Source organism: Pteronotus mesoamericanus, unplaced genomic scaffold (assembly GCF_021234165.1).
Source record: "Pteronotus mesoamericanus isolate MK-2021 breed Mesoamerican mustached bat unplaced genomic scaffold, CSHL_Meso_final contig_246, whole genome shotgun sequence".
In the NCBI taxonomy this organism is placed as follows: Eukaryota; Metazoa; Chordata; class Mammalia; order Chiroptera; family Mormoopidae; genus Pteronotus; species Pteronotus mesoamericanus.
The window spans coordinates 3348493-3370369 of NW_026555104.1; the positions used below are offsets into that span (position 1 = coordinate 3348493).

At 37.7% G+C, this 21877-nt stretch overlaps 1 protein-coding gene and 1 pseudogene across 1 annotated transcript in view; both read right to left on the reverse strand.

The window, feature by feature from the left end:
• Positions 1–3483: 3483 nt before the first annotated feature.
• Positions 3484–21877, reverse strand: part of LOC129070243 (ATP-binding cassette sub-family A member 6-like) — a 52718-nt gene continuing 34324 nt past the window's right edge. Inside the window, exons 25-40 of the mRNA XM_054573099.1 lie at positions 21417–21590; positions 21073–21186; positions 16510–16629; positions 14931–15005; positions 13314–13405; positions 12528–12648; positions 11802–11919; positions 10509–10600; positions 10078–10256; positions 9603–9678; positions 9430–9524; positions 8378–8497; positions 8041–8181; positions 6582–6661; positions 4718–4773; positions 3484–4621 (exon numbers count right to left, since the gene is read on the reverse strand). Of these exons, the coding sequence (XP_054429074.1) occupies positions 4520–4621; positions 4718–4773; positions 6582–6661; positions 8041–8181; positions 8378–8497; positions 9430–9524; positions 9603–9678; positions 10078–10256; positions 10509–10600; positions 11802–11919; positions 12528–12648; positions 13314–13405; positions 14931–15005; positions 16510–16629; positions 21073–21186; positions 21417–21590 (1755 nt within the window). The 3' untranslated portion in view covers positions 3484–4519. The remainder of the gene's footprint in view (positions 4622–4717; positions 4774–6581; positions 6662–8040; positions 8182–8377; positions 8498–9429; positions 9525–9602; positions 9679–10077; positions 10257–10508; positions 10601–11801; positions 11920–12527; positions 12649–13313; positions 13406–14930; positions 15006–16509; positions 16630–21072; positions 21187–21416; positions 21591–21877) is intronic.
• Positions 19097–20925, reverse strand: LOC129070167 (protein transport protein Sec24A-like; annotated as a pseudogene).

Genomic DNA, 21877 nt, shown 5'->3' on the forward strand with positions numbered 1-21877 from the left:
ATAAACAGGCATGATCAGACCTACGTCCCCTAGAAATCTTGAAGTTCAGGATGAGGATAGAAATACTGATTAACTTTAAAAATGCACTGTCCAATATGGTAGCCACTAGTCCCAAGTGAGTATTTAAATTTAAACTCATTTGAAAGGAACAATACTTAAAATTCAGTTCCTTTACCTATTACACGTAAACAGCTTGGCAGTCATCCTTCCCTTCCCAACAACAAGAAAAAGCTAAGCACACTGAAAATTGATGATGTTTCTTGGACCCATCAGAGACTGAGGTTTCAAGGCAAAGCACAACCAAGAAACCTGGAATCACCAGAGTCCAGAGGTGTTGCAAGACCTACTGTTTTTGTAATTCATGCATGGCCTGCTTTTGTTCGGGCCTCCACTCAAATAAGGCTTTCTTTCTGGTACTCTTAGGTACGGAAGCTGGCAATATTCCCAGATGTGGAACATGCGTTCCCCAAAATTGAAAGAAACTAACCAAAGGCTGAGCTTCTCATTTGGTCCCAGGGGTTGGTTGCAACAGATGTATATATTTGGTTGCTTGTTGAATAGCCAAGGAGGTTCCTGTCCAGGTTATTCCTAGGAATTTTACTAATAGGGCAGGTTTTAAGAGCTTTGCTGGATTTATCATCCAGCTTCAGTTGGTTATTTAGTCACTGCTGCATTCACATCAGTCCTAGCCTGCTCTTCAGTTTCCAGTGTTACCATAACGTCACCAATATGGCGCATTATTATTATACTGGAGACCATCATCAAATCCAAATCCCTTCTGAACAAATTATGACAGTTGTCTGTGACAACACAGCAAACTTAAATTGGGATCTTTCCTATGTCAACGTGAACTACAGTTGGCCCTTTTCCAAGATGGAATAGAAAGTGTTTGAAAAACAGTAACTGAGTATCAGTCTCCTTTAGCCTGTGGGTTTTTGTGGGTTTTTTTTTTTTTTTTTTTTTTTTGGTATGGCTGAAGCCATGTCCGGGAGCACTGAGGCATTGCATGGTCCAACTTTAAGCCTCAACAGTCTATTGTTAGTCTCCGTCAGCTACCAGCTTTTTTCTTAGGCTACAAAAGTTCACTGTACAGAGAATTCATTGGTACCAGCACTCAGCACTTCAGCTTTTAACATGTCACTAATTAAAGCAGTAATCTTTTTGCCTACCAGGTACAGTAAGTCCTCGAAATAGTAAGTTGTTAGTAAGTTCTGGGACTTTAAGGGAACTGACTCTAATGACACCTGTTTTACCATAGGTGAATTGATATAAACAAGAGTTAAGTTCCTATAGCATTTGATCAACTTTATAACAAAAACAACATGGCACAAAACTATGTTAATTGAGGACCTGCTATATTCTATGTCATTTTAAGTTAACTACCTGCATGTGTTTGGGCAGTCCTGTTGGTTCCCATTTAGTATGACAAATTAAGACTGGCCCAAAGGAAGATTTCTTGCCTTCTGCTTACAGTATTAGGTAGGGGAAGCAATCTCTAGTTGGACATAATATCCATCCTGAATATACATCCAGGTAAAGGAGAGCTGACCACCTCATATAAGTTTGTTCAAAAATCCCAATTTTCATATAAACTATCATCTTAATCCCATCAGCCTTTGCATCTCTATGTCCTCCCAATCTAAACTTAGTGGCCATCAAGACTTCGCCAACACGTTTCAAATCATAGAAGATGACTCAGAAAATTCTCTTCCCTTTGACATTAATCCAGCCATTTTATCTACACACGTGCATATGGCCTTGGTTTATTATATAATAAAGGATATGATAAAGGATTCAGAGGAATAATCAGATGAAGAGATACATAGGATGTGGTTCAGAGGGTCCCAAACATAAAAGCTTTTGTCCCCGTGGAGTTAGGGGGCACCACCTTCCCAGCACATGAATGTGTTCACTGGTGCAGAAGTTCTGTGAATCCAATACATTGGGGTTTTTATGGAGGATGCATTAGGTAGACATGATGGATTATTCACTCAATGTTCAAACCCTCTCCCATCTCCAGAAAATGGGAGGTGAGGCTAAAAGTACCAAGTTTCTAATCGTGGCTTGGTTTCCTGGTGACCAGCCCTGATTCAGAGCCCACCAAAATTCTCTCATTAGAACAAAAGATGTTCCTACCACCCAGGAAATTCCAAGAGATTTAGGAACTCTGTGGTCAGATGCTCCTATTTCTCAGAAAATTACAAGGGTTTTAGAAGCTCTGTGTAATGAACCAGGGATAGATAGATATATATTTGTATATTCTTTTACATAAAATTCTTTTACATAAATGACCACAGAGAACCAAAGCTAAGATCAGCTTACCTGGAGCAGAAGTCAATAGAACCATTAATTGGTAGGAACAAATACTCTAATGTAATTTTGATAAATTGCTGGAGGCTGAGTGTGGACCCTCAGTATTAAGAGGCCAGGAGCAGGTGGGTGTAAGTGGAGGAGGGCAAAGCCTACGGGGTTGGAAGGTTAACGCCAGCTGATAGAGACCTGGTACCAAAACAGACACAAGGGAAGAAATATTCTGACCTCTCCCTTCTTCTGACCTTACATTTCTTGTTGCTACTTCCTATTGGACTGGACAGTTCCAACTGGAAGCCGTCCATCAGAGCAGAAATTGGTGATGCAGTTCCCAGTGGCCGGCCTTGTATAGAGGGCTATTAAGGAAAATAGAGAACAGAACTAGCACAATATCTGTCTATACTAGAGTTAGAGATGGTGTAACTTTTTTCTTTTCTTTTTTAAAAATCTCTTCTTTTGTTTTATCCTCACCTCCTCTTTTTGTATCCACTCACCTGCTTAGGACAAAATAAAAAAAACAAACACCCAAGTTAATAGCCTCAAAAATAACCACACTATGTTAGTTTTAGCAAACTATGCCCAGTTTAATATTTTAAAACATTCATACTATATCTGGTATTCATTATTAAGTACTTTGTAAACTTATTTCTATAATAGTTAATAAAATTTATAATTTATAAAGAATACAAGCAAAGATTTCATTAGATTGTCATGTGAAATGGTTATATGTGTTGTGATGTTACACATTTGAGCAAGACAGGTGAATTTATTGACTGAGTTTTAGAAATAATTTAAATAAATTCAACTTTCACTATAATATGAATTTACTTTTATATGACACTAAAGGCTCCTAAATAAACAATAAACTATAGCTCATTTATCATAGATTTATAAATAAATGCTCGATATAATATATGTAAAAATATACAGATAAAATATTTAATTACATTAAAAGCTTATAAAACAGATGAGAAAAAGATTAAAGCACAAAAAGAAATGGAAAAAGAATACAAATAATTAACACAAAATAAAATGCAAACATATGAAGCTTCAACCTCACCATAAGTTAAAAAGTAAATTAAAATAATTTCAATGTTATATTAGCAAATATGCATATATCCCAAATTAGGAAATTATATGTACTATAATGATTCTAACATATAAAGAGTGCACTAAAGAAAGAAGAAAATCATCGTTGTTTTTTTTTTGTATGGAGATATTGTAGTGATTCTCTTATCCAACTTTCTATGTTTTTCCCCATTATACAAATTTTCTTCAGTGGGCATAACAATTTTCTTAAAGTTACATAACATATCGCCAAAAAAAAAAAAGCAGCAGGAATACTGCTTGGTTTTCAAAAATTTTTCTGGCAATATTCAAAATGAATGTGCTGTTGTTTAAGGAAGAAATATGTAAAGCTGACCCAAATTTTTTTTTAAGTTGAGTAATACTAAAGACAGGCATGTTTGTGACTGTGTGTAGATATACACACATGAGTATACACTTATATAGGTTAAAAATTATTTTAAAATAGCAGAAAATACACAGAAAACTACTGATAAGGTGAAGAGGGAAATCAGCACTCCCCAGAATCATAAGAATCTATGTTATTCAAAAATTTTAAAAATCTGAACAAATGCTGCTGTGATTCCCATTATTTTCAAAGAGTGTAGTTGAACTGCTTTTCTAATTCAGGGGCTTGTTCATTTGTGAGCTAAGGGTCTCCTGGCCCTGCTAATTTTAAAACGATTTCTCGAAATTTTTTAGAGGAAGGCTCTTAGGTCCTACTTGGATATTAAAACAAACTCGGAAACTTGATATTATCACAACCTGGCCTGTAGCAATCACAGCACCTCTGGCTATTGACTATATCCCTCACATATTTCAGCAAGAGAATTTTTAGTAAATGTCATTATTTCAGAAAAGTCATGCTTCAAAAGATTCTAAGTTGGTGGTTTTATTTTCTCAACACCCAGTGCCTGGCTCTTCCTATAACCTCTTTAATACTTTGTATTGCTTTTATCACAGATTTTCTACCATCCCTAAATTTGAGGGCAAGAATAATTTTAAAATGTATTCATTTGTTAACTAAATATACAAAAGACACCTAATGTTGATGTTAACAATTTTTTAAATTATACAAATCGCAAATTATTACATATAACGTAAGCTTATATGACATTAACAAGGACTGATTAGGCTTCAAATTTCACGGGTCGTCTGAGTGAGAAAGGAGTTTCCATCGCATGGTTGTATCAACCTCTTCGTCAAAATTTCCCACGTCCTTCTCCTTAGAAAGCTCTAATATTCCCTAAAAAAGAAAGAAACAAGGAGGAAAAAGAGTTAGCAAGTTGTTGTCTTCCAAACAAACAGGAACAACAATACAGAATCATCAAAGCTGACTCACCCTTTCCAGTGTGCACTGAGAGAGGCTGTATTCTTCCAGGCTAAAATTGTGTTTCACTGAAAAAAAAAAGAAACTGGCAGTAGACACTTATAATTTATTTCCAATAATTTTATTATAGTCATACAAAATAAAAATACAAATCATTCATATAAATGTAACATAGAGTTGAAGAAACAAATGTGTGGTGACAGAATGAAATAATGAAAACTCAGACAGAATATAAATACGCATTGAGTTGATCTTGATATTAAAATTTTCTCACATTACTTTTGATAATATGCATTTCATTACTTAGTCTATGTGTCTTTGGGAGATATATAAGTTCCTTGAGGAAACACATAATTGACTGATAGATTCTTACACATGAAGAAGATTTGAAGCCCATTCTATTGCCTTTAAAAGGGCCTAATATTTCCATGGAGTTTTGCTTCAGCAAGTTCATATGCTGTACCAGCTCTCTGCTGGGCTTCCCCACCAGCAAATCTCCAAGAGAGGGGCCACCAGATTTACATATTCATGTGTTTACAGCACACCACTTATACATTGAGAATCTTCTCTGTGTGTGAACCAACCTTAGGCACCAGGGATAGAGCTGTAAATAAAACAGGTGAAAACAAAAACCCCTGCGTTTGTGCAATTTATAGTCTAGTAAGAGAAATATGGGCATTAATTAAATAAGCAATATATAATAATATATTAATTTCTACATATAATAAAGTAAATAATTGCTACTATGGAGAAAAAAAATAAATCAAGTAAAGGAAATGGGAAGTGGTGTTCACTCTTTTTACATAATGGTTAGGAAAGGCCATAGTAACAAGGTAATAATTAGGCAGAAAACTGAAAGAAATGAGGAAGCAGCCTGGATATTTAGGAAGTAGAATTCTAGAAAGAAGGATTAGCAAGTGCAGGACTATACGTGTCTGGCAGCAATTAGGAAGAACTAAGAAGTCAGGGTGCCTAGAGTGGGTGGAGCAAGTCAGAGATTTATATTATGTCAAGCACCGCCCACGAGCCAGGCTCTGTTCTAGGCTCTTTACCAATGAGCTCATTTGATCCTCTTAACAACCCTGTCAAGAGGGCAGCAATACCCTCTCTCATTTTAGAAACAGGCCAGCCAGACACGCGGGTATTATGCATCCTTGTCCTGTGTCTCCTAACAAGTAAGCAGCAGTACTGAGACAGGAACCCAGGGATCCTGGTGCTAGAGGTGGAGCTCTTTGCCACTATGCTGTGCTCAGAAATTCCACCATGGTTCGTTTTCAGAGATGATACAGCAAAAAGTGGAAAAATGATGATGAAGAGAGAAAACAGACAATTTCAAGTGGCAAGAAGAGTTACGCACAATGCCTTAGCTGAAGACACAGATTGCTCACTCCTCTCTAACGGGAAGACAGAAAATGCAGCGCAGACAGGGGGAGTTTTCTGTTGCCTTTATTTTATTGGTGAAATATAAAGCAAGGGAATCAACTATGGGAGAAAAGCAGAAAGGAGACATATGTAAGAGGAGGAAGGGAATAGTATAGTAATTCAGGACACTTGGTGGGAATGGATTGTGTACGTGCAAGCAACACGGTCTGGACTAAACGGCTTTCGGAGGCTAATGTCATGAAGCCACATGAAAACTAGTCAAGTGTGACTATGTGTTTTCTGCAGCTTCCATATACACTGGAAAGAAACCCCTTTCCAGAGACTTGGATTAACCAAAATTGGGGTAAATCTTATCATTAGGTACTATTAGGATTCTTAAAGTCATACCCTACAGGGCCTATTTTTTAAAATGCATTACATAATTATCTCATTAAATTATTATCTAAGTCTGAATTAATTCTTCAAAAGTTATTTTAAAAATAGTCATTCTTACCTGCTTCTAATTTGCAAAAGGCCTGAGATAGAGGGTAAACATCCGCCACGGGCAGTTTATAGGCCAAGAAGGAGGAATACCTGGGAATGGGAAAATGTCATACTTGACCTTGAGTTTTAAGGGGAAAAATGACCATTCAAATAAATATTTATATTATCATCAATTTCCTTTTTGAAATGAAAATAATGCAAGTTAACAAAGCTCCCATATGAAATAAATAAAACAATTTATCAATGAATGTTTCTTAAAATGGGTTTGGTAGCTGGTTGTGAGAGATATTTCTCCCAGAAATGGTCCAGCATAATTATACCTGTGCTCAGTTTATGCAAACCTTTTTCTTGTTGAACACAGATATTCTGAACTAATTCCGAATTAGTCAGTGCAAATGAGGCTGGAATTATTCTCAACTTAATATTGGATCCTTGTCACCAGAAAGCTAAAGAAAGAGAGATATGAGGTTGGGAGAGAGGGACATGATAGTGGAGGGATTCCAAAGGCTTTAAGTAAAGATGCCCCTGGCCGCTGAGGAGAGAAGAGCCAGGACTTATTTTTGGCACCATGTGTCCACATGCTGCTTCTGGCTGTGTGACCTCTTGTCCCATTCTCAGTTCCCTCCCAAACAGAAGTCTGATGCTCCCAGGAAGCCCCGTAGCTGCCCAGACCTCCAGGACTGGCCTTCTTCATCCCAGAAGCTTCTCCTCCGGCCCTGCCCTTCATGATCTTCCCACCTATATCAAACCTGTTTCTCAGATTTGTGACACCAGATGTCTGGAATTCTTCCGTGACCTGGCATGTGCCTCAGATAATTCCGTTATATTTACTGTGCTAAAATGGAAATAGCTGTTATGTTTTGCTTCTTTGGAGTGCTTATCTGTCCAAGGACTTTCAAATTCAGTTTCTGCTCCACCTCCTTCCCACCTCATCAATAAAACACACATACACACACACACACACACACACACACACACACACACACACACACACCCCTTTCTATTCTCCATTTTGAGGCATGAAAAGTCCACTAAGGGAAGATTCTTTAATTATCTCAGTTGCTATTTGTTCCCTATAAAGAGGATTCACCCAAAATAGTTATGTCTTTTAAATTATAAATATTTACAGGGAGGGCTGAGAAGGGTCACGGGCCTGCCTGCAGTCCTGTGTGGGTCTGAGTCCCCAGGAATTCCTTTGCCCCAATTTTTCCAAGCCTCCTCCAGAGAAGGGGATCCGCCTCAGATGGCAGAGGAGACCCAGGAATCTGTGTTCCCAGGCTTCCTTGGGGGACACCGCTTCCTGGGTAGCTCCCAAATCTCATAATCTGGAAGACTCAACAAGTCAGTTTTTAATCGAGGTCCCTAGCTTTCCCTATGAAACCAAATCACCCTGAAGTTGCACAGAGCAGAAAAGGAACCATCCAGTGGGTGAAGCCAACAGGTTTCTCCAAAATCAAAAGCTCTTTCACCTTTCCTGCCGTGAAGCCTGTGGGAAAAGCTTCAGAATCTCAGTGTGGACCAAAGTCTCTTGAGAAGTTTCCTTCACTTTTAGTTCTAGAATGTAATCCTTGCAAAGTTTGCTTTTCAGGTGTTGGATGGAGCCAATGCATCTACGGGCAAGAAGGAAAACATACTGGAATAAACACTGCTCCTGACATTTTTTTTACGTTAGTTTTAAATTTCAAATGGAAAGGAAAGGGCGTTTTTGAGGGGGTTGAAAAGAACTCCAGCTGCTCATGGTGACTGTCCCCTTTTCTCGGGAATCTCATTTTGGGGGTTAAGTGAAAGCTATGGAATGACACCCACCTCAACCTTCCGGACATCATGATGGCGATGCGGTCACAAATGGCCTGGGCCTCGGCCAGGTAATGAGTGGCCAGGAGGGCCCCCTTCTGTGTGTTTTTAATGGCTGTCTGGATCATCTGCCTGAAGAAAGCCCAAGAAACCAACACCATTAAAAAAAGAGCATGGGAGAGAAAGAGATGAAGGGGAAGTTTTATAGGCAAAATACAGTTAATGAATCATATTTAGATGCTAATTAAAAAAAAAACAGGGAAATGTGACTACTACCTAGGGTTTTTATAGCATAAAGAAAAGCTTTAAATATTTTTGGGGGTGATAATGGTATTCTGGTTAAGTTAAAAAAAAAACTCCATATCTTTTTTAGAAACTAACTGAAATACTTAGAAATAAAGGGCATGAAACCGAGTACTTGCTTCAAAATAACTGGAGAGTGGGAAAAGAAAGTGGAAGGAGGTATAGGTGAAGAAACATTGACCTTCTGTGGGTAACTGTTGAAATTGGGTGGTGTGTATAATGGGTTCATAAATGATTCTCTCTGCAAATGTATAAAATTTCCATGACAAAGTTCTTTTTAAAAGTTGAACAGTCACAAATATGAAACTGGACTGGAAAATTTTATTAGTCCAAATGGAAAACCTTAGATAGGAAACTAAAAAGAATTTAAAAACTAAGAAAAGTTATATAAATTTGACAGGTCAGGTAAAAGTGGGGGGAAAAGAAACGGGGAAATTATGTCACTAATTTGATAGTTTCTAAGAAAACAGTTGTAGACATCTCAATAATTAAAAGACAAGATTAAAATACACTCCAAATTGCAATGCCTAAAACTCTAACAAAGTCCTTAGAGTTTTTTGTTTTGATTTTTTTAAAACTGTAAATACCACTTGAGTATGATACAACAGTAGAGAATCCGTTTGTTAAATATTTGTTTTCCTAATAACATGGATTATCTTCACTAAACTGGGAACCGGTGGATTTGATTTTCTAAGGTCAGTTTAAAAATGCATCTTTTATACCAGGTTTGTACTTCTGGCTCGGAGGGGGGTAATTCTCACCACATTTCCTGCTGTTCTATAGGATCCATGCCTGTAGATGGTTCATCCAGAAGCAGGATAGGTGAATTTCCCAGGATGCTCAGCACAAAACCCAACTGAAACGCAGAGAAACACCCCTAGTGGCTGCCACCACCCCGCCCCACCCTCTGAACATCATCACACACCACGCATACCTTTCTAGTGGCTCCTGCCGTTAATTTCTGCACTGGGACATTCAGCAGTTTCTGCAGTTTGAAAGTATCCACCAATCTGAGGGGAAACAGGAAGAGAATGTCAGGTGGAGAGAGGATTTGGGGGAAAATGCCATCACACGGAAGAAGGGCAGCTTTGGAGGGATGCTGGGCGCTGTCATTCTCAAAGCTGTAACGCTAATGAGCAGGGGGAGACAACAGTTTATTATGGAACATGAACGATTTTTCATCTCGTAAGAAGTTTTAAAGAGTAAGTTGAACTCTGAATTTGGAACTGAAACATAGGATAATTCATTCACGTGTCAAACACAGCTCTTGTCCTTGATTCCTGCTTTACCCCTGACACTCTCTGAAAAAGCGGTGTCATTTCTACTCCCTAGTCTCTGCTAATGAATTAATCATCAATGTATGGTCCCCGTGCCTCTCAACACAAAGAAACCACGCGACCTCTCTGTACCGTGTGATGGCGACGGTGGCGTCCGCTTTCCTGAGCCCTTTCACCGCCGCAAACACGTCCAGGTGTTCCCTCACGGTCAGGTTGGGCCACAGCGCGTTCTCCTGAGGGCAGTACCCCAAGAACTTGACCGTGCCATCTCCCCGATGGCCCAAAGCTGAACTACACGCTCTCAGTTCCACCTACGACAGGAAATTGGTTTTAGAAATACATGTAGCCTTTTCTTCAATCACACAATAACTCAAGAAACTGGAATCTAGCTATTAAATATCTGGGGGTTTTTTGAGCATCACAGAAATGTTATAGAAATTATTTTATATATTTATTATTAAAAACTTTTTAAGTGACAGAACAAAGCCATACAAAGATATAATATATATTTATCATGAAAGGTCCCTTTGGAAAATGGAACCTGTTCCTTCAGTTTTCACTACCTTTCCTGCCGTTGGCTCCGTGACCCCAGATATCATTCTAATAGACGAACTTTTACCAGCGCCATTGGGTCCTAGCAGTCCCAATATTTCACCTGAAAGAGAATCACTAATTATCAATACTGGAAGTGAGATATTGATTAACATAAAGCTGTTTCTTCAATAACCTTATTTTTTAATTTTTTATTTTACTGTATTTTTTTTCCGTTACAATTAGTCCCCTTGTACTCCCTCCACCCACAAGGGGGTGGATATATTGAGCCAAAAGGAAAAAGAACGCATGGACTTCAATAATCTTATTTAATAACCCCTCAGTACCATTTTGAAATTTATAACACATATGCAGTCAACTAAAACATAACCTTTTGCTCCTATAATTATACAAAATATTGGTGAAAAGCTTATGAATTTGATGTTAATACATCTGTCTGTCTTTCTTTTCTCTTTTTTTTTTTTTTTTACTTTTTTTAGCAAAAAAAAGGGCCCCGATTGTTTTCTGCAGCAGACGGCCGATGTGCTGACTGCATGGATAAGTGATTCCTCAACTTGGGAAGCCGGCGGCATTGTCTGCTTCCCAGATTCCACAGCCTGTGTTCAAGCCACCTTTCGTCCGAACTGGTATAAAAGTCTCTTCACTTGCCCACAACCCAAATTTGTAAATAAGCAATAGCCAGAGTGTATTTTTTTTCAAAACATAAATTGTGACAAAATGCTGTCTTAAAGCCCTCCCAGAGCATTCCAGTAACTTAGCATAGAATCTGAACTCTGCTGCTTTTCACACAGCTGCACCCCTTCCACCTGCAGGTGCAGCCACTAGCCTCTCACAGGCATCCCCATGTGCGCGGCCCTGCCCTCGCTGTGTCCTCTGCCTGGGGTGGTCTTATCTCTTCATGCTGACGGAGCAGACATCTCATCACCCAGATGGCGGCTTGCATGTTACTGCTCAAGGAAGGCCTTCCCTGGCCCTAAGTGAAAGCAGCCCCAGGTCACACAGGTCATTTCAGATATCCGAATATTCCACATAGACCTTGCCTATGTGATCTTTGATACTTTTCTTGGTAAGTTACTTTTGTTTATCGACCCCTCTTAGGGTGTAAAATCCATGTGGACAGGAACTTGCCTATTTACTTCATAATTGTATTTTCAAAACCCAGAACAGTCCCTGAAACACTAAAAAACTATATGTTAAATGAATGAGCGAATGAATGCTTCAGCAGCTATCATGGTGTCTATGACACAGATGTTCAGTGAGTATTTCTAAAAATAATGATGAATAAAAAAGTGGTTCTTCCAAACCTTTTCTAACACAGAAGGAGATATTTCTTGCTGCTACTTTCTTCTTCCTTTTAGAAAAGCAATTTTTCTTCGGGCCTGCATATTTTTTGTGTAGACAGCTTGCGATTATGACAGGTTTCTGGAATAGATGACAATTGATTTTCCTCTTAAACTTCAGAGACTTTATGTTCCTATGTTCTCCCTACTGGAGTCCTTCATGCCTTATGTCATGAACCAAATCATATTTTGAGTTGAGGGTAATCCTATTGCTTGTTTCAAATGTAACGTGCACTCACTAACATTTCTTGCTTCTAAATGAGTGGAGCAAAACAGCATAATTTCATAAAAGCTGGCTCGTTGCCTTCCCAGAACAGAAGTATCTAACTCATGGGAATATCACAACATCTAAACTGAAGAAAAAAATAACCCTTAAAATGTTAATCTCTATTTAGGATTTTATAACAAATTTCACTCACATAAATTTCTCAACTCCTGAAATTTCTGGTTTTGAAATTATTGCTCTAATTATCAAAGTCCATTTTTTCTCTAAAGGAAAATAGAGCCATTAGGCTTCGTGTGCTTCTTTAGAGCTCCCAGGATGCTCCAAAGAAGTACCTGCATATTTAAAAATTATGAAAATGCACCAAATGCCAAATTTTCAAAACAAAAAGCATCATATCACAACCTCTATTATTGATAGTTCTCCGATAGTTCCATTAACATGCACTTTGTCACTTGGTTTTCTACCTCCTCTGAGTCTGAAGTGGTCAGGGCGGTTGCTGTTCTTCTTCTTTCTGCTTGAACGTCTTCATCTTCATCGACAGGTTCCTCTGGATTTGGTTGCGCCTCTCTTCGCTTGGGGTAAATTCTGTAGAGAAAATGAAATGAATGCCATGGGATCTTCCGAGTTGTCAAAGATGGGTCAAAAATCAGTCCCCCAGGGATTTTACGATTGCCCCTTTCTTTCAAACTGCTGCTGCCAATGCCCCAAATTCCCACCCTGGCAGCCAGAGTCCCTTTTTCATCATGGTTCCCATTCTTTTAGTTAGTATCCTTGATACTGTTCCAATGTGCTGGCGGGCATTACTGCTTCTTTAAATATCAGGTCACCTACATGTTCTCTGTTTACTACAAGCCTGTCTAATCAACCCAGCATTTGCCCAAATATCTCTTCGGTTCACCCTTTCTGGAGTCTCCCCGGCTCATGAAGCTTTTGGAACTATGTTGCTCAGGCAATTCCACCTCATCTCTTTTGTTCAGGGATGTGCAATCGTCTCGAATCGCAGAATGGTACGCGGGAGCGTTCATTAAATCTTTGAAGCACTGAAGGCTTCCCTCAGCTGGTTAGTGTCAGAACTCTGCCTGGAAACCCTGTCTCTCAGCAGTAAACCAGCAATCCACTCACTGACTGTCATGAAAACCAGCATGCTGTTTGCATTGTAAAGAAAAATCTGCATCAGCAGGTTGATAATACAACCACTATCTAGGATCATTGAAATACAATATTAAGTAGGAAATGAAGCTTTACCCGACCTGAAAACAGGATCCTTTTGCATTATTTTCTGCCCACACTTTATTTCCAGGCATCTTAGAACAAAAATGAATATCAAAGCCTGAAAGTAAGGCTAGGAGCAAAGAAAAACAGTTATATTTAGGCATTTCGTTTATAAATATTATTTCAACATTTGAATGAAATTGGTGGCCTTTTGTCTTCAGGTAAAATTGCTGTGGATTGTCTTACAAATTAGAGAAGTCCAGCTACACAGTGACAGTCTGGCTTAGTGGGGCCTCACTCCTTTCTTCTCAAAACATTCAATCCACATTCAATCTGCCAGCAAATCCTGTTTTGCCCTCAGAATTACCCAGAACCCAACTACTTCTCACCTGGGTTTGTGCTACCCCCACCCAGGCCCAGGTCGTTATCATTTCTCATTATTTAAAAAAAACAAAAAAGAAATCCAATAATATTACAACAACTTTCTACCTAGTCTCCCTCTTCTCCCCTGTTCCAAACACCTATTCTCGGCACAGCCACTAGAGCTCCTCTTTTGAAACGTGTCCTATCACAGCAGTTTGCTGGAAACTCACCAAGGACTTCACAGTTATGCAAAGTCAAGTCAAAATCCTTAGAGTGACTGAGAATACTCTGTGTAACCTCCTCTATCCACCCAGATGTCATCCCAGTACTTCTGTGACCTTCTCTCAGACCACTCTCCTCTTTGGTTATTCTGCTACCAGACAGATCTCCTGCCTCACCCTGAAACAAGCCAGGGTGACTCTTGTTGGAATGTTCTTCCCCAAGCTCTCTCTACAGCTTGCTTCCTGCCTCTCTCTGATCTTTATTTCTCAGCCAGCCCTTTCCTGACCACCCGTCTGATATGGTATGCATTATTTATTTAGTTTATTACCTGTCTTCTTTTACCAGAAAATAAACTCCACGAGGGCAGGAGTTTATTTTTTTCCGTCTGCATTTTCTCCTATGCCTAAAAAAGCACTGATGCATTATATTCAAAGACAGCAGCTTTCTTCAGTCTAAATATACCAACATCATCACATTTTTCCTTTTCATTTTTATTATTAAACTTTTGCTTTTTTATCTCTAATTCAGAGGATTTAAGTTACATTTCATCTCTATGTTTTTAAATCCTCACCTGAGGATAGTTTTTATTGATTTTTAGAGAGAGAGAGGAAGGGAGAGAGAAACAGTGATGTAAGAGAAAAATATTGATCATTTGCCTCCCATACACATTGCAGCCAAGGATTGAGCCCTCAGCCTAGGAATGTGCCCTGACTGGGAATCAAACTCATAATCTTTTGATGTAGAGGATGATGCTCCAACCAGCTGAGCCACCTGGCCAGGGCATATTTGACATGTATTTTTGACAAGCTCTCTCAAATTTGGAGGGGGATGTATACAGAATAAATAAACAGTAAGTATAATATATTGAATTCTGGATTTATACCATCCATTTGTGGACATAAAAAGTAACTCTAGGATTTAGAATCATGTTAGAATGCAATTGCTTATTCTAAGATTAAAACAGCTTTAAAGTTGACACACTTCTAGCCAAGATCAAATAGTTATTATAGTAGATGAAAACTGTCTCCCCCCCCAAAAAAGTAGGTGGTGAGTCAGAAAAACCTTCTTACTATTAGGCATACTAGAAGATCAACTCCACTCAGAACATAATGTAAGTTTCCACTTTCTCTTTCATCAAAGGTTCTCTGCAAAGACAAAAAAAAAAAGCTAAATGAAAATTCATCAGCTTTACAATTTCCATTTAAATGATATGGAATTTCACATATTGAATACTTTCTTAAGCTTGAGTCCCCTATGTACTCTGGTGACAAGCAATTCTCTTCTGAGATGTGAGGGGACCCCGTACTCAACTCTGAATGTCTCTCAATGTTTATCTTTTTCAATTCCTCTTTTTTTCTTTAATATTTTGGTTTAATTTTGCTGAAAGGCAACTGAAAGCATAACAGAGAGAGGTGCCCTCATCATGATAAATTGTAGGGGTCAAGAATATTTGTGCTAAAGAGCCATCACCAGCCTTTTCAGCGTCCCTTCCCACCCCAATGATGATTGTTTGCACCACAATAATGAGTCCCATTGTGTGATTCTCTTTTCATCAATGCAATGAATTCATCAATGCAATGAATTAATGCATTCAACAAGTAACTCATTAGCCCTAAATAATGTGTGACAGATCTAGAGTAATGTATTTCACTTTGCAGGTCTACTTCTATTTTAGGAGAAAAATGCTTTACACAAAGGAATCAATTTTCAATTCAGAATTCCAGACTTTGCTCAGCCAACGGAAATGTTTTTACACAAATTGGGGAAGCCCTCTCTACTTTGTTTAAAGCCGCTTCATTCAGGATGATTCCGTGTCCCCAAAAGTATCTCCCTGACTTAGCTCTTCTGCTCATCTCATTGTACATTTCTTTCTGTTTGAATCACATTCAGTGTATTTAATGCTTCCTGGCCTTTCCTGCTTCAATGCCTTTGCTTCCCTCTACAGAACATGCTTACCTACTGCCTCACTCTCTGACACCACTGATTTTTACTCTTTAGGACTGTGTTTAAACATTGATTCTCATTAGAAGAATTCTCTGACTCTCCAGAGCAGAGTAGCTGTGCTTGAAACTCTGCCCTTCTCTTTTGCAACCATTAAGTGTTTTGCATTGACTACTTTGAGGTTGGTCTTTGTCTCCACTAAGCTCCTTGAAAGGTAGGACTGTACTATCTTATCCATCAGATACCCCCAATTACTGGCACAGTGCCTAACATAGAGTAGTGATTAACATATATTCTGAATGAATGAATTACATTGTACCTGAGTGTATTCCTCACAATGGGTAATGGCTACCCATTAAAATAGGTAACATTTTTCCACCTAGCATTAGTTTTGAATAAACTTCTGTTTTGCAAAGTGTATATGGCAAAGTTTTCTTTTTTAATAGCTTTTTGAGGCTAAATTTTCACACCATAAAATTCACCTATTTTAAGTGTGCCATTCAAGGATTTTTAGTAAATTTAGAGTTGTGAGAGCAACACCACAACTTAAGTTAAGAACATTTCCGTCATATGTATTTCCCGTCCCTCCCCATTCCTTCCCCAGCCCCAGAAGAGTTGTAGCCCTCTTTCTGTCTTTGTAGATTTGGGCAAAGCATTTTAATAGGTTGCATATTTAAAATGAGTGACACAGTTGATAATATTCCTTACCTCTGTTACAAAAACAATAAATCCATCCAAGACAAATGAGGGAATAAATATCATACCCAAGACTGAAGAAGATAAGGATTCATCTCTGAACATAAGGATTTCTGACAAGTTGGCTGAGATCTACAAGGCAAGTTGAAATATATTGCATGTCAAACATATTCAGTCCATTGATATTTGAGGAAACATTTAAGATGTAGGTGTTCTTGTCCTATATATCATAATTTTCCTATATGCAGATAAACCCCTTTCAGAAACAAAAGGGAAAGGATAAGCTTTTGATAATGAGAATGCAGTGAATGGCACAAATAACACCCCTTTTTAATGACTGGTAATTAATTTAATTATTGGTAATTAAATTTTAATTACAAAATCTTAATCATGTAATTCTATAACAGAACAATATCATACTCAAGCACACCACATGACATTTTAGGTGAAATGTTCAAATTAAAACTATAAATGATTACACCCACATTATTACCCTACTAACCACACTCAAGTAGGCGTTACTTCTGCTGGACCCTGTATATTTGACCTTATAAAAAAATCCATATTGCCTCTCACCTGGACTGAAATTTTCTAATTGTCATAGCTGCTCCATAAAGTGCCCATTCCAAATAAATGATTTTTCTGAGATTGTGCATTTTGATTGTAAGGGACTCATGTTCTTTTAGATTACTGGTAAATGTTGGGGTGGAGTTGAAAATAATTTATTTTTCTGTTTTAAGAATCAGTTTAACAGTCAATAAGTATGTTTTGAGCACTTTATTGAACCATTGCTGGGTCTTACTAATGTATTAATTGTACTAAAACTAGAAAGAATCATAACTACTTAATTCATTGCATATTACACAAATGCTAGGCATTAAGAATTTGGTGTGCATTGTGTACTTTAATCCTCACAACTCTATAATGTAATTATGCATATTATCCCTCCCTTTATATATGGGAAATCTAGGGTCCAGAGACATTAAATAACATCCTCAAGACAACAAAGTTAGTGAGCGACAACACTGGAATTCAAAACTCTGGGCAGGTGTGATTGCTAAGCCTTTACATTAAAAACTATACTGTTTTGAGGAACTGTTACATAAAAAGGAATGTTGTATTGCCAGTAAGTGAATTTAAGGTTTTGGGGCAACATGTAATTGACATATGAAAAACAACTGGGGAAAAACAAATAATATCATCAAGTGTTCAGGAAGAGCACAAAAAGCATTTTAGATGGCAAATAGAAAAGACTTCTCTCATTTTACAACCTCCACAACCTCTCTGCAAAGATATTGCACAATTGTCTCTGTTTACATATTTCTCTTCTTTTAGCTTCCATGACATCACAATTTTGTTTTTTCCCTATCTCCTTCTTTTTGATAACTGAGTCCTTTAGTCCATTTAGCTGACTCCACTTATTCTACTAGGCCTCCAAGTTTATACTTTTGTGACTCTTTCTCTTCTTCCTTTTCACCCACTGGAACAAGTGAAGATGTCAAAATGCACCAAAGGAAATACTCCATGGCCGACTATGCTAAGATATGTTACTATATGCTCACCACTGGGTTGAAATATGGGCTGAGAGAGTGCTTCCTTATTAGACAAGGGCCTAAGATACCCATGAAGTGCCACACCCTTGGGGGTACAGGAGTCCACTGGACTTTGGAAACAAATTAACTGTTGTCTGTGGCTTCACTCAATGATGAGGAGACATTGCCTATACTGTCCTTCCAAGTATACCTAAGATGACAAAAGGACAACCGCACTGACTGTCAACAAGTGATATATTTTTGTATATAATCCTGTGAGTAATAAAATATAACCTCAGTTCTAAGATTAGCATGGTTTAAACTTATACCAACTGCATGATGAAAGATCAATTATCATAGTATTTTTCCTCAATACATATTTTGAATGAAATTGTAAGTTCTTTTTAGCAGGCATAAAGATATTGCCAACTGCTTGAGTCTCTGTGAAGATATATAATTTTGCCCACTAAAGTCAAGATATGGATCAACACAACTTTACATCAGTATTGTCAATCATGCTACTATCTCTCATATTTTTTGAGATGAGGGATGACATAAGGTCTGAGACCTCAGTTTTGTTCCTGGGTCTGTCAGTAGTTTCCGTGTGACCTTAAATAAGTTAATTATTCTCACTCTAAAAAATGAGGATGTTTTTTCAAATCTGACATCCCAATATTCCATAAATATATAGCTTCTTACAACAGTATAACAATTGAATAGTAGACAAGTACACTAAATAGACAAATATGAAACAAAAAAGAAAAAATCAGAAATTATAAACGTGTACTATACTATATATAACACTGATGCAATTTTTTAAAATTTTGAACAATTTTATTTTAAAAAATTTACTTTGCCTCTGCAATACTGTCTTATTTTAATACATAATAATTAAAAAATATTGACAGCAAAGGAAAAATAGCATTCATTCACATACATATGAGTATATTTTGATTTGAAAAATAGTGTTTCAGAGTCACATGTTTGATTCTCTGCTGTGGTCCTTTATTTGCTATAGCTTGTTCCACCACAGTGAAAACATCTTATTATCTCATTTGTCCACAAACCTAATGGAAAAAGTGTTCTGCATTATCATGACTTTCCCTAGAAATAACAAAGTCATATTTCTTCATTTGCTCATTTATGCTCTTGCATAATGAGGAATTATGCAAGAGGAACTCATTATATAACAATGCAGGTTCCATTCTGCCATCTACCACATATTGAGGGACATTTGCCCTCATTAGACTTCCACGCTTCATTATACATATAAAATATTAGGGGAAATGGCCTCTATTCTCTAAGCCAAGAGATGAAAGCTATTGTTCCTGAAGACTGTGGTGTTTCAAGTTCTGGAAGGTAAGTCATGTTCTGTAGAATTGTGCACTTCGAATTCCTGGAATCTGGACATTTTTGTCCAGCCCCAAGCCTCGCTCCAGAACCTGCGCCCATGAGAAGAGCTCCATCCTTGCTCTGCTTTCCCACTGAAAGCTGAAGGAGAAGAGGCTGAGGTATGGTTCTGCCATTGATGCCAACACTCCCCTGAGACAGTATCTGAGATATTGTCAAATCTATACAAACCAAATCACAAGATATTGTGAGTACAAGGTCAACCAGGGGCTAATTTTTCACTTGACACAAAGCAGAAGTACATTCATGTAGACTTCTTTTTTGTCCCAGTCTGGAATGGCTTCTATTTAAGGAGAACCAACACAAGAATGGGAAAGACAAAGAAAAGGGAGCCATGACCTTAGGCTGCTGATTATTTAGGACTGAAGGAAAAGAAGCTCAATGAGTGTCTATGCGAGAACTCACCGGGATAGGCCTAGCCTCCATTAGGCTGGCAGTAACAGACCTGTCAACAGTCATATTGGCAAATAACCCTGACATTGCTTGAACATCAGCTCTGAAAAAGACTTCATTCAGAGTTGAAACTACTGGAAAATACAAGGTATGGACACAAAATCTTTGTTAACCTTTGCTGGACATATACCAGAGTGCTGACTGAAATCAACTATTAGCTAGACTCTCTTCTACTGCCTACACAACACCTGGGTTTACATTGATCACAGGCGATAATAAGTTGACTGAACTAAAGTTCCCATGCAAAGGATGAACGGAAGACTTTTGGTATACCAGATCGTCATGACAGCCTCAAAGCCAGTCTTCCAAGTGAGGTATTTCTCTACGTCTTTCTGTAACTTCTCAACTTGTATTGGGTTGTTCTGATGATGGTAAGTGGGGTAGTTATAGATATGACCTGCTGAATACCAAGAAATACAGTCTGGAGAAGCCAAATCAGAATACTGTCCACTGAGAAGGGATAAGTCAACAGCTACCTGCTGACCAGGGCAGTCTAAGGTTAACTTCTTATAAAAGAGAGTGGGTGCAGTCAGATGTATTTTCTTAGCCAATGGCCTCTGGTTGGGTTCCTCTTGTGGTTTCAGGACTTCAACTCCAAGAGTTGGGAGCTGGGTTTGCAAGTCAGACATTCAACTACCAGGTGAGAATATCAGCTAAAATGCACCTGAACTGCTGGGATCAGGCACTCTGGGTAGCCAGAGTCTTGGTAGTTATCTCTATCCAAGTCTTCAGTAATCCTGGACCTTCAGTCATCTTTCATTCATACTTATGAATAAGTGTACTGCCATAGGTATAGAAACATCTCTAATTTCTAGAACTGTTAGCATATGAGTTTAAAAGACACTTTCTTAATGCTTGTAGAAATGGATTGTACTTGTCAAATGTTACCAGGTCAATTTTTGTTCTAGTGTTGCCAGGAAGCCCTGTGTGCTGAAGGATTCATAGACTCAACGGTAGCACTTGGAGCTCCAGGTTGCCTGTAAGGTACTCCATAAACTCTAGTCAAAGGGTTGTACATGAATTCTTCAGGAACATTATTGAATCAGCAACACATTACATTTTTTCTTCTTTCTATGGTATAATTTCTCTTTGCTCAGGGCAAAAGTGAATATATTTACTATTACACTTAAAGTTTAAAATAGAACTTTCTCTCTATTTGTATGTTTTCATATATACTTACAATATAGAAGCAAAATGACCAAAGGCCACTATTTTTTCTCCTCTTGCGAAAAATAAATGATATAACATATGTCAAAAAGATGAGAGAGGATGCATAACCAAACGTAATTACAACCTAAAGATAAGAGAAACAATACCAAAGTCAAAAAATGAAATATTGAGGGAAAATTTAAATTATAAATATTTTAAAAGATTTTATCTAACATGCATTTTACATGTTCTTTTTTTGTTTGTTTTAATTTAGGACAAATAAAACTGAAAATGTCTTAATTATATAAAATATCAAATGTTAACATTTATCATGAATTACCTGATAAGACAATCTCTATATAGCGTGTTACTTACCAAACCAAACACAATTCGACTTGTGATAAAAATTGGTGCGATGTATGATACGTAGAAAACTAAATACATTATAAAAAGAATAAAAGCGAAGAGGCTGATGTCCACCAGGGCCTGCCCACACCAGTAGGCAGAAGGGTAGAGGCCTGAAATCCATAGCTGGGACTTAACTTTTTTCTGATGAAAAAACACAGGATGCAATTAACATCCAGATCCAAAACACATTGGGAGACATGTTAAATGCAATCTGATCAAATACTTTTAAATTTTCTAATAATTTTAATTATGCATACACTCTTTAATGGAAATTAGCTAATTTCAGTAAGGTGACCATTTTGAAAATGGGTATTATTTTACTTTATAGATTTGATTCACAACACCACTTTAACTTATGCATAATAAATAGAAAAGCAGATTTAATAATGATCAAGGAATGCATCCCCTTCAAAAGAAGTATCATTTTG